Source organism: Lolium perenne, chromosome 7 (assembly GCF_019359855.2).
Source record: "Lolium perenne isolate Kyuss_39 chromosome 7, Kyuss_2.0, whole genome shotgun sequence".
NCBI lineage: Eukaryota > Viridiplantae > Streptophyta > Magnoliopsida > Poales > Poaceae > Lolium > Lolium perenne.
Genome location: NC_067250.2, coordinates 319,725,494 through 319,738,233, shown reverse-complemented (window position 1 = coordinate 319,738,233; position 12,740 = coordinate 319,725,494). Strand labels below are relative to the sequence as shown.

Sequence of the window (12,740 nt, the reverse complement as noted above, 5' to 3'; positions counted from 1 at the left end):
TTGTTTCAGTGTATGTCATAACTAAAATGCCCTTTGGTTGTTCTTTCAGGGCACGTGCGATATGGTCCGTCAAATTCTTTTATTGCAGAGCCTCACTTTTTTTTTTAGGGAAATCAACCACGCTAATTTCAAACAATAGTTACAACGTTTATAAGTTTAATTAAGATGTAGCTAGGGGGATCATCGATTCGGTTAGAACTTTTTTTTGACTGAAAACAAAACCTAGCCTGCTCATGAACAATTTTATTAGTTTTTCTAGAACAATACTTGAAGTCGACTCTACTTCCATGGAAGTTGATTGACACTCGTCGCTTAATTCTTTTCCTAAACTATCTGCATACAGTGACAAACCTCGACGCAATAAAACTCACATATTGAGCTAACCTTAAAAACAATAAAGAACAAAATAGAACTCTAACTCTCTAACTGAGGTAAGCCATATGATATAATGCTCATAACATCATAAGGCCAGAGCAAAAGGGCTTCGGTGCCTATAAATTTTTTTTTTCTTGAAAAGAGGAGCATAGTCCTAGCCTCTCGATCAATCGATGTTGTTTAGTGGCCGTCAGACAGACGGATTAAATTATCCAAGCGAGTAACACAGACGATTATGTCTAATCGACACTGTTGCCCCACAAGTACCTATTGAACAAATAATAATTAATCTTGTGATGACCAGATTTTTTGAACATTGATATAAATATGAGATCTAGTTTTAGAAATCTCATCGAGACCAATTTATTAGTGAAAATGGATCCTAAATCTGAGTTAACGGTTGAGAGATAAAACATTTGAATATTTAAAATAGGAAAGATTTTCGCTGGCAACAACAAATTTGTGCATACGCGCAAAACAACTCAGGCGGCCGCTAGCTAGGGTTGCCCTTTAATACCACCACTGCAATATTTCTCACTATGCAAATAGTAAGCATGTGCATGATACATGTCTATATTATTTCTCTTGTCTGATCGCGAAGCAATATGAGAAAAGAAACACGTGCACTTAATTTTACAAGTTTATCTAATTATAGTCTGCATTACCACAAATATGCAAAACTTTTCATAAATAGTTCGCATTATAGTTAAAAAATTAACTAGAAAGGAATTTTTGTTTGGTCCGGAACTAACCGCTGGCTGGGTAGGGTCGCCATTCCACCCTGCTGCAATAATTCTCAATATGAAAGTAGTAAAAAAGAGTTGTCTAAATTATTTCTCATTGGCCTTATCGCTAAAAATAGGAGAAAAGAAACACGTGCACTTAATTTAACAGGTTCAGCTAATAATAGTACAGACTAATTAACGATAGGATTAGAGTTGTTTAATTAGGGTGCATATGCATGCCGGCCTACGTACTCACCTGTGCCGATGCAGCCATTCTTGACGCCCTTCCAGAGGTAGCTAGCTCCCCTTGAGGGCAGGCCACCCACACGCTTAATCTGCGTGCCCAATCGGTTCCTCTAGCGCAGCCATGGACGCTGCCGAGGGGAAGCCAACACCGGCGGCGGCGCCGTCCCACCCTCAAGGGCCGCCGCAGGTGAACCCCTGGTCGACGGGGCTGTTCGACTGCACGCAGGACCCGGCGAGCTGCTGGCTGACGTGCCTGTGCCCGTGCATCACCTTCGGTCAGCTGGCGGAGATCGTGGACCGCGGGTCGACGTCGAGCGGTGCGAGCGGGGCGCTGTACATGGGGATCGGGATCCTCACGGGCTGGGAGTTCCAGTGGATCTACTCCTGCTTCTACCGCACCAAGATGCGCGCGCAGTACGGCCTCCAGGAGACCCCCTTCCCGGACTGCTGCGTCCACTGCCTCTGCGAGCCCTGCGCCATCTGCCAGGAGTACCGCGAGCTCAGGAACCGAGGCTTCGTCATGGACATCGGTTCGTTGATTACCTTCGTTTCATTTACATGGAGCTAGGAGCCTAGGACACATGTGCAGCAGCAAATCAAGTTATATGTTCTTCATGCAGGATGGCACGCCAACATGGAGCTCCAGCAGCAGCAGGGCCGCGGCGGCACGGCTGCGACCTCGCCGCCCGCCATGCACGCAGACGGGATGACCCGCTGATCCATCATCGATCATGCAACACTCCGTGCTAGCTGCCTTGCTTAAATATATATAGCAACGTATCTGTTGGATTCATACATTCATATAGTCTTTGCTAATGTAAATTAAATCGCAAAGCTTCCTCCATCTCATGGATGCAAGGAGAGTTGATTAATTTTGGAAGAAGAAATGCCATTTTTCATCCTTAAACATTCACCAATGTTCACTTGTCGTTATAAATGTTTCCTAAGGTACAAAATAGACCCTGAACTTTGCCAACACATTCAAACGCCCGGTTTTGCTGATCTTCTTGCATAGATGATGAGCAAAATACAGACCTGGACCATGACCATGACCGAACCACACTCACGCGTGAGAGGAGCTAGCGTTCGGTTTTCTCACACGATGAACATGGATGACGTGTGGAGTGTATGTTCTTTTCATAGTTTTAGAGGGAGGAAATGCAAAGTACTCGCAAGTTTGACAAGTCAATTTTTGTTGGAATATTAAAGCAGACCAACGTGTGGGAGATAGTGCCGGGACCCCAACTTAGAAGTGGAAAATCCTTGTTGTTTCAAAATGCACTTCTAAGATATATCCATAGAAATTTCTACTATTGGGTTCGTGACTTTTCTCATAAAGGACAACCAACCCTCAACAATGGATAGTCCAGACATGAGCCACACATTTGGTATCTCCAAGGAAGACATACAAGTTGGGGGCCTTCAATATACCGATGATACGATTTTGTTCATGAAACACGACCCAGAGAAGGCGCCATAAATATTAAAATGATTCTACGCATCTTTGAAAAAAAATTAGGCCTTTAGATATAAGTTCCATAAAAGTGAGATTTTCTATTTTGGAAAGGCGCCAGAGAGTGGGAATGAGTACAGACAAATTTTGGGCTATACTGTGGACTCTCTCCCTTTTTGGTACCTTGGAGTTAATTCCAATTCATTGTAGAAAACTCTTTAATAAATAATGGAATCCAATATAAAACCAATTTGAGAAGAAATTGAGATGTTGGCAAGGAAAGCTTCTCTCACATGGAGACATGCTTATTATAATAAATTCCGTTCTTACGAGTCTCCCGATGTTAATGTTTTCTTTCTTTTAAATACCTAAAGGGGTAAGGAAGAGGTTAGATTTCTATCGGTTATGTTTTTTCTGGATGATTTGAAGCATAGATACCATTTAACCAAATGGAAAATTATATGAAAAATTAAAGACCAAGGGAGGCTGGGTGTTGAGTTATTAGGCATAAAAAATAAATTCTTATTAAGTAAGTGGGTATTTTTAATTTGTTGAAGGAGGAAAGATTGTGGCAAGAACCCATGAACAAAAATACTTTAAGAATAAAACTATGTCACAAAAGATGACAAAGCATAGAAATTCAAAGTTTCGGAAAGGAAGCATGAAAGCCAAAACTTTGTTTTTTTAAAAGAGGTTCTTTTAGAGTGGGTAATAATAGTCAAAATACATGATTCTCGGAAGACACATGCACTAGTATGGATATGCTTAGTGGGAACATGCGATTAATGGCGCACTGTATTAGTTCAACGCCATTATTATTACTGCAACATCACCATTTTGGGACCACTTAGGGCGTTCAACAAGGCCAGCAGCGCCACCATTAAGTGGACCCAGCGCGCAAAGCCTGACCGGGCAGTAATGATGGCTTTGAGCTCTAAGCCACGCCATAGTTACACAGCTGTTGGTGAAGCAGTGCATGCGTGCACACCACCATTTCTGACTATGTTGGTGGCATGCGCGCGAACCTCCATGCCATGACTGAAACAGGTTGCGTGACTTGTCATGTCATGTATGGCACCACTGGTAGAAAAACAGGCTTCCGGTGAGCCCCATAAGTCGCGAAGCTGTAGGAACCGCGACTAATGGTACTTTTAGTCGCGGTTCGGGAGGCGAACCGCGGCCAAAGGCCTGGGCCCAAGGCGCTCGGTGGCCAGCCGGTGCACGTGGGGGGCTTTAGTCGCGGTTGGCCAGGCCAACCGCGACTAAAGGTGCCCGAAGGCCTTTAGTCGCGGTTGGCCAGGCCAACCGGGACTAAAGCCCCCCCCCCTATATATACCCATCCAGCAGCCAACACTTAGCCATTTGGTGCCATTCTCTTCACAAACTTCACAAGTGGGTGTTAGGTTTGCTTTTGGTTCCTCTTATGCACATAAGGTGTTTGATGAAATGCCCCAAGAGCATGAAACAAACATGATATGAAGTGTTGGAGCCACACTTGAGCTTTCTCATTTATTTTTTCCTCCTCGATCGCGGTTAGCAACTTGAACCTTTGATGTGTCATTGATAAAATGTGCATGTGTGTGTAGTTCATTGTTTAATTTATATTGTTTGTAGCTAGTTAGTTTAACAAATGCATGATGGTTAATTATATATTTTATATTATAATAATGCAGATGAATCGACAATGGATGTACGGCAACCGACTCTCCGGCGAGTTCAGTACGGGTTTGAAAGATTTCCTCGTAGTGGCTAATGCGAACAAGCAGGGGGGTTTTGTTATCTGTCCATGTGTTAAATGTAAGAATCAGAAGGGTTACTCTTCCTCAAGAGATGTTCACATGCACCTGCTTCGGCACGGTTTCATGCCAAGCTATAATTGTTGGACCAAGCATGGAGAAAGAGGGGTTATAATGGAAGAAGATGAAGAAGGGGATGATTTCATCGATGAAAGCTATCTTGCTCATTTCGGTGATACTTTCATGGAGGATGCTGAAGGTGAAGGGGAAGGTGAAGGGGAAGGCGAAGAAGAGGCACGTGATGATCCCGTTGATGATCTTGGTCGGACCATTGCTGATGCACGGAGACGCTGCGAAACTGAAAAAGAGAGGGAGAATTTGGATCGCATGTTAGAGGATCACAGGAAGGCGCTGTACCCCGGATGCGATGATGGTCTGAAAAAGCTGGGCTGCACATTGGATTTGCTGAAATGGAAGGCACAGCAGTGTAGCTGACTCGGCATTTGAAAACTTGCTGAAAATGTTGAAGAATATGTTTCCAAAGAATAACGAGTTGCCCGCCACTACGTACGAAGCAAAGAAGGTTGTCTGCCCTCTAGGTTTAGAGGTTACGAAGATACATGCATGCATCAACGATCGCATCCTCTACCGCGGTGAATACGAGAATTTGAATGAATGCCCGGTATGCACCGCATTGCGTTATAAGATCAGAGGCGATGACCCTGGTGACGACGATGTTGAGGGCCGAGAAACCCGGGAAGAGGGTTCCCGCCAAGGTGATGTGGTATGCTCCTATAATACCACGGTTGAAACGTCTGTTCAGGAACAAAGAGCATGCCAAGTTGTTGCGATGGCACAAAGAGGACCGTAAGTCGGACGGGGAGTTGAGACACCCCGCAGATGGAACGCAATGGAGAAAGATCGACAGAGAGTTCAAAGATTTTGCAGCTGACGCAAGGAACATAAGATTTGGTCTAAGTACGGATGGCATGAATCCTTTTGGCGAGCAGAGCTCCAGCCATAGTACCTGCCCGTGACTCTATGCATCTACAACCTTCCTCCTTGGTTGTGCATGAAGCGGAAGTTCATTATGATGCAGTGCTCATCCAAGGTCCGAAGCAACCCGGCAACGACATCGATGTGTACCTAAGGCCATTAGTTGATGAACTTTTACAGCTGTGGGGCAAACCTGGTGTCCGTGTGTGGGATGAGCACAAAGAAGAGGAATTTGACCTACGAGCGTTGCTTTTCGTAACCATCAACGATTGGCCTGCTCCTAGTAACCTTTCGGGACTGTCAAATAAGGGATACAATGCATGCACGCACTGCTTACATGAGACCGAAAGTGTACATTTGCCAAATTGTAAGAAGAACGTGTACCTTGGGCATCGTCGATTTCTTCCGAAAGGTCATCCAAGAAGAAAGAAAGGCAAGCATTACAACGGCAAGGCGGATCACCGGCCGAAGCCTGCAGGAACACTTAGTCTTGAGGTATTTGATATGGTCAAGGATTTGAAAGTCATCTTTGGAAAGGGTCCTGGCGGACAATCAGTTCCGAAGGGAGCTGACGGGCACGTAGCCATGTGGAAGAAGAAATCTATATTCTGGGAGCTAGAATATTGGAAAGTCCTAGAAGTCCGCTCTGCAATCGACGTGATGCACGTTACGAAGAATATTTGCGTGAACATCCTAAGCTTCTTGGGCGTGTATGGGAAGTCAAATGATACAAGGGAAGCACGGCAGACCAAAGAAAGTTTGAAAGACCACGATGGCCGGCATCCGGAACGGTTTCAAGGTCGTGCCCTACGCTCCGACCAAAGAAGAGAAGGTCATCTTTTTTGAATGCCTGAGCGGTATGAAGGTCCCGTCGGGATTCTCGTCCAATATAAAGGGAATAATAAACATGGCGGAGAAAAAGTTCCAAAACCTGAAGTCTCACGACCGCCACGTGATTATGACGCAATTGCTTCCGATTGCTTTGAGGGGCTCCTCGGAAAATGTTCGAGTAGCCATTGTGAAGCTATGTGCATTCCTCAATGCAATCTCTCGAAGGTAATCAATCCGTAAGTTCTATCACGGTTACGTAACGATGTGATCCAATGTCTTGTCGGTTTCGAGTTGGTGTTCCCGCCATCCTTCTTCAATATTATGACGCACCTCCTGGTTCACCTAGTCGATGAGATTTCCATTCTCGGTCCTGTATTTCTACACAATATGTTCCCCTTCGAGAGGTTCATGGGAATATTAAAGAAATATGTTCGTAACCGTGCTAGGCCAGAAGGAAGCATCGCCAAGGGCTATGGAAATGAGGAGGTAATTGAGTTTTGTGTTGACATTGTGCCGTACCTTAAGCCGATTGGTCTTCCTCAATCGCGGCACGAGGGTAGACTAAGTGGAAAAGGCACGATCGGAAGGAAATCAACGATATGTATGGATGGCCATTCTCTGATCAAGCACACCACACGATTCGACCAATTCCAGCTTGGTGGCTCCGTACTTTGAGAAACACAAGAATATTTTACGCTCGGACAACCCCGAGAAGCCCGAATCCTGGATTAGGAAGGCCCACATGGAGACTTTCGGCGGTTGGTTGAGAAAACATTTAATGAGTGACGATCATGTTGTAGATCAGCGTACATGTTGGCCAAGACACCATCTTCGACTATAACGACTTTCCAAGGGTACGAGATAAATGAGAATACATTTTACACGATCGCCCAAGATAAAAAGAGCACCAACCAAAACAAGGTGTCCGCTTTGATGCAAAGAACCGAGAATGGGCAAAAGGTCACATATTATGGTTACATAGAGGAGATATGGGAACTTGACTATGGACCCTCCTTTAGGGTCCCTTTGTTCCGTGCAAATGGTTCAAGCTAACAGGAGGTGGGGTAAAGGTGGACCAGCAATACGGAATGACAATGGTGGATTTCAACAATCTTGGATACCTTGACGAACCATTCGTCCTAGCGAAGATGTCGCTCAGGTTTTCTATGTGAAGGACATGAGTAGCAAACCGAGGAAACGGAAAGATAAGAAAACGATCGGTACATCATGCGATGATCCAAAGCGCCACATTGTTCTTTCAGGGAAAAGAAACATCGTGGGAGTGGAGGACAAGACAGACATGTCGAAGATTATAATATGTTTGCTGAAATTCCGCCCTTCAAAGTGAACACCGACCCAAGCATTAAGTTAAATGATGAGGATGCTCCATGGATACGGCACAATCGTAAGCAAGCGGGGACACAAGGGAAGAAATGATGTGTAATAATTTATTGTACCAAACTTTGTTGAATGAATCATGTGAATTATATTACCCGTGATGTGTTTGGTGTCCATTTTCGAATGATTCAATTGACTCGAGATAGCACCGATGATACATGAAATTTGGAGTGACTAAGTCATACTCCCCGCATGCATACATGAAATTTGGAGTGACTAAGTCATACTCCTGCATACAGAAATTTGGAGTGACTAAGTCATACTCCTGCATACATGAAATTTGGAGTGATTTAGTCATACTCCTGCCTAGGCGTATAATATGCATACTCGTAGTCTTCATAGCCGCCGCCGTTGTACCGGTAGTCGTCGCCTTCTAAGTTGCCGGCGTCGTCGTCGCCGTCGGCTGTCGTCGGGCGGCGCTCGTGGCTCGAATCGAGGGTAGCGCGGGCGGGGGATATCGCCGGCCGTGATGTAGTCCATGACGCTCTGCGAGTCCGGCCGTACCACCATAGCCGACGGCCGGCCTCGTGGAAGTTTCCGGGAGGCGACCGTCCTCCTCATACGGCAAGCGCCCTCTCACGCCGATTGATGAAGAAGGCGTCCCAAGTATGCTGGTTATCGGGATGCCGCCGGGGATTCATCCGCTGCTCCGCGTGAGGTCGAGGTAGTAGTGGTTCGTGATGGCCGTCCGGCGCGCAGCACTCGAGGGACGGGAGGGACCGGCACGCCGCCGGCGCTAGGCTCCAGCCGGCAGTGGACGCGGTAGCCCGGAGGGCAAGGGTAGTTCGAGGCGCAAAGCTCCTCCACCTGCTGGTAGGTTAGAGTGGGTGCGGTGGAAGCCATGAGAGAGTGATGAGAGATTGTAGAGATGTGATGCTGGCCAAGCCGGGCTGCCTATATGTAGTGACAAATGGCGGGAAAAATGGGAGCGGGAAGACAGGAGGCGGGAAGAAAGAGGCGGGGAGAAAGTGGCGGGAAGAAATTGGCGGGAAAAAATTGGCGGGAAGAAAGAGGCCGGAAGAAATTGGCGGGAAACAATTGGCGGGAAGAAAGAGGCGGGAAGACAGGGAAGAAATGGCAGGAAGACGAGGAGGGAAGAGGGGGTCGGCGGAAAGAGGCGGGAAGAGGGGGCCAACGAACTTTTGAATTGAATTAGTTTTATTTTTATGAATTTTTGATAATTTGTATTTTTAAAATTTTGAATTGAATTAGTTTTATTTTTCTGAATTTTTTGATATATTATTTGTATTTTTAAGATTTTGAATTGAATTAGTTGTATTTTTATGAATTTTTTGATATATTATATGTATTTTAAACATTTTGAATTGAATTAGTTTTATTTTTCTTAATTTTTTGATATATTATTTGTATTTTTAACATATTGAAATGAATTAGTTTTATTTGAATTAGTTTTATTTTTTTGAATTTTTTGATATATTATTTCTATTTTTAAGATTTTGAATTGAATTAGTTTTATTTTTCTGAATTTTTTGATTAATTATTTCTATTTTTAAGATTTTGAATTGAATTAGTTTTATTTTTCTGAATTTTTTGATATATTATTTGTATTTTTAAGATTTTGAATTGAATTAGTTTTTTTTTCTGAATGTTTTGATATATTATTTGTATTTTTAAGATTTTGAATTGAATTAGTTTTTTTTTCTGATTTAGAAATGAATTCGAAAAAGGCCTTTAGTCGCGGTTGGCCAGGCCAACCGCGACCAAAGGGTCTTTTCCGCGGGAAGCCAAAAACCGCCCAAAAATGAGCTTTAGTCGCGGTTGGGGACCCCAACCGCGACCAAAGGCCCACGCCTATAAATACGCGCGGGCGGCGCGCACTGATCTCTTCTTCCTCTCCCTCGTCTTCGCCGATCGATCTGCCGCGCCTCTTCGTCGTCTCCGCCGCGTGCAAGTCCTCGCCGACCGCCGCCCTCGTCGCCGCCGTCGATCTTCTTCCCGCGCCCCGCCCTGCCGTACGTCATCGTCCCCTGCACACGCCGCCGAACACCCGGCCCCTGCACACGCGCGCCGCCGATCGAACCCCGGGGGCCGCCACACGCCGCTGCCGCCGCCGCACGCTGCGCCGCGCCGCCGCCCGAACACCCGGCCACACTGCACGCGCGCGCGCCGATCGAACCGGGCCGCCGCACACGCCGCCGCCGCCGCCGCGGCTGCGCCAGCGCCGCCGCGCTGCGACGATCGCCGCCGCCGCCGCGATGCGCGCCCTCGCCGCGACCGCCCTCGCCCGCCCGGCCTCAACGGCGCCGCCTCGCCCGCCAGCGCGCGGCCGGCCGGTGCCGGCGAGATCGACGAAGGGGCCGTGGCCGGCGCCGGCCCCTTTTTTTTGTTTTTTTTGTTTTTATTAATTATCTCACATTTTGTTAATTAAAATTGTACACTAAAATTTGACTTAAAAAAAGATTGTGTAAAGAAAAGTAAAATTTGACTTAAAAAAACTAAAATTTGACTTAAAAAAGATTGTGTAAAAACTAAAAGATCTTTCGGTCACTTCGTCCCGTGCCTCCGCCCCGTATGGTCCCACCTACGTCACCGTCTTCCCCTCCATCTTTTTTTTTCTGGCCCGGCAATCTCATCCCCAAATCGAGCCGCCGCCAACCCAGCAGTGCGTCGAGCCATAGCGCGCCACTCCGCCTCCTCTCCTGCATCCCGAACCCACCTACACGCGATTCCGCTGAGCCGAGCGCCGCGAGCTGCCTCACCCCGTTGGATTCCTTGTCGTAAGGAAATCGGACTTGCCTACGTGAAGCAATTCCGTCCAAAGTATATGCCGTTTCGTTGACCAAAAACGCGCAGGAGACTAGCTAGCTAGCTACTTCCGTTCGCTCCACTAATTGCCTGCTGTGTCATCGCTACCTATCTGCTCGCATTCAACCTTAAACCTCCTACACACACATATACAATATCCGGCCCCTTTCATGACTAAAAAAGATTGACTAAAAAAAACTAACCACCGCGCGTATACGGAGGGGGCAGCGAGCCCCTCGTCGCCCCGTCCGTATACGAGCGGTGTTTTTTTTTTTGGGTCGAGAGGGGGCGGCACCACCACTGCCTTTTCGCCACCGCCGCCCTTTCGCCACCGCCCTTTCGTCACCGACCCCGCGTGTAAACGGAGGGGGCGGCGAGGCCCTCGCCTCCCCCTCCTTATACGCGCTGGTTTTTTTACGAGAGAGAGGACCGGCACCGACACCGCCACCGCCACCGCCCTTTCGCCACCGCCACCGGTCTCTCGGTCACGCGGTCACTGCGAGGCGAGGTCGATCGTCCGCATATACACATCTAATACACGCGTCCCCCCTCTCGCCTCCCTCGTCGCCCTCTCTCTTTATATGTAGAAGAGATGTGATAATGCTGGCATATACACAATTAATTTGTTTTTACTACATGTTTTCAGGACTGACATATGGCGGACGATAGAGCTGACCCGATTCTGGACAACTATGATGCGGACCTTGAAGAACATATGTTCGGCATCATAAAAGGCGATATTCTATATGTGCCGACCGGACAAGAAGAAGATGATATCTCTTCTTATCTGAACCTTGAGGGTGAAGATGAAGGGCGCCGTCAGCAAGATGATGCCGAAGAAACGTCGATAAACGACGATCTTCAATTGGAAGTAGCAACCACCTCCGGCGCCGAGGTATATATATATACATATTGAGCGTCTGGTGATACAAACTAACTGATTTGAATAAATATGTGTGTACTAACGCGCGCGACTCTCTTTCTTATTTTAGCCCTCGGCCGGATCGTCGAAAAAATCGAGTACGTCGTCAAAGCGTGGCGCAACCAAGATGATGTAACCAAACAAAACATGCACCATCGAGGTTGTCGATGAAGAAACCGGCAGGCCGCTGGAGCCCAGCAAGAACGCCACCAAGTTTATCAGCCAATGCGGAGCCGTTGTTAGAGACAACGTCTCGATCACCGTCCAGGAGTGGAATGAGCCAAAGAAGGCACGTCTTGGTTTCACTTTTGTCGATAAGAGAACAAAAAAAGATTGCTTCAACAAGCTTATGGAACATTTCGTTCTACCTCCGGAATACCGCAAATATGATGAGGCGGGTAACAAGATTCAGGAAAACAAGGAGAGGTGCAAGCTAGTCAAACAGTTCGCTCTTTCTAAGATGGCCAACGCATTCCGGAAATACAAGCAAAATCTTGCCCATGACTTTGTCAACAGGGCAAGACTCCGGATTTCACAGGACAATATGAGAAACTGCAACATGATTGGCCAGAATTTGTGAAGCAAAAGAAATCGGAGCAGTTCCTTGAAATATCGAAAAAAATAAGGAGAATGCAGCCAAGAAGGAGTACAATCATATTATGGGGCCAGGAGGGTATCGCTTTTGGCAGCCTAAGTGGGAGAAGATGGAGAACGAGCTGAGGGCGCGAGGAATCCGTCCGGTGCGGAGGGATGGGACCCAAGGGCCAAAAGCTGGTGAGTACGGGCATGGGGGATCGGCGAACCCGGAGACAGGGGAGTGTGTTTATCGTGGCAAAATAATTAAACCCACCCAAAAGCTTATTGAGGCAATGAGGGATGCTCAAGAGGGAGGATCAAGTTCAACGAGAGAACGACGCCCGACAAACGCCCTCGGGAATCCTGAACACGGAGGACGTGTACGAGGCATGGGGCCCATTCCATGGAAAGTAGGGTTCCCCCAGAACGATGACCCGTACGGTTACAGAAGCCGTAAGAGAAAGATGGATCGGGATGCAGATGTTGTGGCGAAGTTGGTAACGGAAATGGATGTGATGAAGAAAACTGTGAGTGTACTAGTAGCCGAAAGAGATGCAGCTCGGGCGCAGCATGAAGATCATCCGATGGATCTCGGAAGCCAGCAGCGGAGAAGAAGCAGCGTGGCTTCCACGGAGGCCTCACCGGCTGGTGCACCGACGATCGAAATTACTGCACCGGAGCCTGTGGTGGTCGAAATTACTGCACCGGAGCCTCCT

At 47.0% G+C, this 12,740-nt stretch overlaps 1 protein-coding gene across 1 annotated transcript; it reads left to right on the top strand.

The window, feature by feature from the left end:
* The first annotated feature begins 1,354 nt into the window (after window positions 1–1,354).
* On the top strand, window positions 1,355–2,253 carry LOC127312932 (cell number regulator 2). The gene is made up of 2 exons (XM_051343468.2): window positions 1,355–1,876; window positions 1,967–2,253. Exons 1-2 carry the CDS (start codon window positions 1,468–1,470, stop codon window positions 2,062–2,064), a joined length of 507 nt encoding a protein of 168 aa, XP_051199428.1. The 5' UTR covers window positions 1,355–1,467; the 3' UTR covers window positions 2,065–2,253.
* Window positions 2,254–12,740: the final 10,487 nt, after the last annotated feature.